Source organism: Olea europaea, chromosome 8 (genome assembly GCF_002742605.1).
Source record: "Olea europaea var. sylvestris chromosome 8, O_europaea_v1, whole genome shotgun sequence".
Classification (NCBI taxonomy): domain Eukaryota; kingdom Viridiplantae; phylum Streptophyta; class Magnoliopsida; order Lamiales; family Oleaceae; genus Olea; species Olea europaea.
In genome coordinates, this window is record NC_036244.1 from 15998139 (window position 1) to 16002156 (window position 4018).

Below are 4018 nucleotides of genomic sequence, written 5' to 3' on the forward strand. Positions count from 1 at the left end.
ACTGGACGATGAATTTGAATGGATTTTAACTGCATTTTCTTTCTCACTAATGCTCAATACTATCTAATTGTCTCTACCAATTACATTCTAAAAGGTATACATTTATGAAGCATCAATATTATAAATTAAATTTTAATTACTAAGCATTAAAATACACAATATTCTTTTGCATTCAAACAAATAAATATCTCTTTGTCTGCAGCTACTCATCCAACACAACATAATTAGACAGAAGAATGAGAAGTACAATAGTGCAAACTCAACAATAAAAATTAAGAAAAAAAGGGAAATTCAGTTATGCCTTACCATACTATTATTTCTACTATAGCTGTAGATGGTTTCCAACTAATTCCATTTTATGGACTCTTTTCAATACCTTTAGTTGTGCCCTCAAATTAATAGTTTTGAGATCTAAGAAGCTTAGCCAAAATATGTACCACTTTTTCCATTCTTAGAATTGATAAATTCTCAAATCATGTCAGATAAAAGGTGAATGATTCTTGGAATAATTAAGTATACAAAAAAATCCCCAAAATAGCAAACTATACATCAAAATGCTTAAGTGATTGAAAAAGTAATGTATAGAGCTTTACATTCTCACAAATTAAAACAGCTGAAAAAATCAAATCTTCTATATATATAATAATGCTGCTCATTCAAACCTTTTCATATGATCTCCCAATAATTGCATGCCTATTTCCTAAAAGATAATAGAAAATTACAGCAAGAGGTAGCTGTAATAAGATGCTTTGTCTATACAAAATTGTGTATTTAATGACAAAAGGTATGACTGAAAATCTTGCACTTGGAACTTTAAACTAGTTGATTTAACGGCAAAACAATAGATGAAAGCTGATCAATTATCTATATTCATTCTTCATCTATCTTAATAAATGGCTGGCTTGAGTCTTAACATTAGAATTTGATTGGTATCCATCTTCCTAAATGACTAATTTGATTGCTATTTTTATCGCAACAACTCGAGCAAATAATTACATGGACAAAATAAATGCTTAAGGGGTAACCAGTAATTTCAACCAGCAACGAATAATTAATTTCTAACACTTTAGGTACCCAAGAATTAATTACCAGAGTATCTCCGTTGCATAGAAATATTGTCTGGTGCACTTCAATCTCCTAGACAACGTATAGCATGAAATGTGAGGTAAATGTAACATTTCCATAATAATGATCGCACCATTTATTAAATGTTCAAATTTCTTATCTTATTAATGTGCTGCCTGTCTTAAGTGCATGGGTTATGAGTATTGAAGTTTGCAAAGGATGTGTAATATTGCTCTACTATCTGCAACATTTTACCTATCTGCTGCATTTCAAACCTTTGCAATTATATTTGTTCTGAAGTTGAGTTCAGATAAATTTTTGTTTCTCAATTATGAGATTTTCAAGTTAAGTGACTCCTGATTGCAAGAGTAAGTCCATTATTTTGGAGGAAAGCAATAAGATTTTCAATAGATTGTCAAATTCCTTACGTTTTCCTTTTTACCATTTTTTGGAGGGATGGGGTTGGGGGTGGTGCTGGGGGTATTACATCATGTTGTGTCAATTTAATTGTTCTTTCTGAATCAAATGCCTAGAACATTAGAAGGGAAAAAATTGTAAATAAATCAATTCAGACAGGAAGAACCTAGATCTCATGGTGATTGGTATCCCTCTTTTCTCAAAAATAAATAAAAATTCTATAAACTATCAAAGAAAGTTTGTAGTGATACAGAAAGATACATCAGACAATAAGATTTGGAAATTTCTAGGTTCATTAGTTCCAAAGAATTAAACACGCAATATATGGAATAACCAAATCTTTTACACATGCAGGATGATCTCCTAACATGTACTTATTGCTGGAATGGAAAATCAGAGGTGGCTAGATAAACAGAATTGGGGTTACCTGCAAATGAAACAATGTTTGTCATTTCTGAGTTGATTCTATCATTATTCATGTCCCAATTTCCAAGAAATCCCATGAAATTGTTATTGGAATAATCAGAGACATGCCAAGAATTTGAGCTTGAATCTCCTTGGAATTTCTCAATTATTCCCACATCAGATAATCGATTTTCCAGTGAGTTAGTATGAGCACCTTGCTTCTGATTATGAGAACTTGATTCTTCTTCAGCTTCAAAGGAACTACTGGAAGGCCCTAATTGTTGAAAATCATCAGGGTTTGATTCAAACCACTGCGTCGAATCTTCCAGGCCTTTGATCATCATTTTTTCTCTTGTCCTATCCCTTGCCCTTGCTCTTGCCTTGTCCCGGGACTCCTTCGTATTAGGTTTATACACAGAGTTTCGCAATTTCTTGTCATTTTTCTTTCTTTCTATACTTGCACATTTTCTTGCAACTCCTTTGTGTGCACTGATTGAATTCCCCTCTATTACTGATACAGTGTCACGTTCAGACACAAAGGTTTCCCCATTTAAATCATCGATGGTAGAACTGGTCCTTACTTTTGGATTGTTCTTGCTCAGCTCCTTAATCGCCTTCTTCGATTTTGTGAAAAGCCATTCAATGGTTTTGCTTGCTTTATCATAGCCTAACAAGTCTTGAAGATCAAAAAATTTCCGCGCAACTTGAATCGATAATCTCATTCTCCGGTCTCTCACTCCCTGTGCTGTACAAATCTTACTGTGCCTATCCTTCTTCCCGGTTCTCTTTAGCAGCGTTGGACCGAGGTTTCTCTTCCTCAATGGTGTAATTGACTTATTTGGAGTTGATTCAACTGATTTTTCATTCAATCTGGAGAGATCAATATTGCTGCATTTTGTTGTTTCCTTGTTTGTAGTATCAACATAGGTTTCTATCTGGTAATCATGAGCTATGCAATTATGCACTGCCATGGGCTGATTTTGGGACAATATTTGATTCCAGGACAATTCAGTTTCATCAAGAAATGGTGAAGGAAAATGGAAGGAAAGTGAAGGGTCATCTTGTTTTGGGCTAGGGTTTTGATCAAATGGAAAAGGCCTCTTGAACAAGGACTCGAAAGGTTTATTATTATATATGCTGCTAGAAGGATACATTTCTTTGTCTAACCTTTTTCAAGAGCTCCTGTGTTATTATCTAACTTGAAAAATTATGTTCAGAAACTGAACATGATAAAGAGTGCAACTACAGAAAAAAAAAAATGTAGACAGAGAGAAAGTTTACCAGTTTGAGCTAGGTCACCCCACCACATGTGAAGATCTAAGCGGAGATGATGCAGTACTGATGGTTATATGGTGGTGCAAAGGAGGACCATAAACAAGAAAGTGATGCCTATACATATAATTATATATGTACAATCTAATGCTATTCTTTGCCTTTTGTCTTCAACTATTTTGAAGGCTGGCAGAGAGACTGCGAAAGGATAAAAATACAGACCTGTATGTCGTGGAACTCACGTGGGAGTAAGTGAGGGTTTTTGAGCCACCATGGTAGAAGTAGAGGAAAAAGATTGATTGATTGTGTGCATTTTTTTTTGTTTTCATTTTTTTTTTCCTTGGAAGTTATTCTCATAGATTCCAAGTAATATCAAAATGGAAGTGAGAAATGCAATCCTGTTTAGCTGGTGATAAATTATATTTAAGTTATATTGGGATCTTGTGGAATGCATGAATACTAACTCAGTAGTAGTTGTAAATCCTACGAATATGTAGATAAAAAGTATACTCGACCAAAAGTGAATATAATCACCAATTAAACTTATACTAAACAAGAAATTATTTAGAAATTAAATATAGGGTTAATTCCAGCGACAATCGTCGAAGTTTCAAAATAACTTAAAAAAATTATAGTTGAGTTATTTTCTTATAATAACGGTCACCGTATTTTGAAACTCTTACAAATTTGATCATTCTCTTAACAATGTCAATGTGAAAGTCCGACGTAGCAACATTAAAATCCACTATGTCAAGCACAAGTTAATGAAATTGGCTCATAAATAAAATCACCCCTTCAATACAAAATGATCGACATTAAATAGCGTTTTTTTTCCATTCATTTAAGCCCTAAACGTCAT

General features: G+C 33.4%; 1 protein-coding gene across 1 annotated transcript; it reads right to left on the reverse strand.

The window, feature by feature from the left end:
* Positions 1 to 1681: 1681 nt before the first annotated feature.
* Positions 1682 to 3414, reverse strand: LOC111398969 (transcription factor CYCLOIDEA-like). Its single transcript, XM_023026152.1, has one exon. It carries the CDS (start codon positions 3039 to 3041, stop codon positions 1857 to 1859), a length of 1185 nt encoding a protein of 394 aa, XP_022881920.1. The 5' UTR covers positions 3042 to 3414; the 3' UTR covers positions 1682 to 1856.
* Between the last annotated feature and the right edge of the window lie 604 nt (positions 3415 to 4018).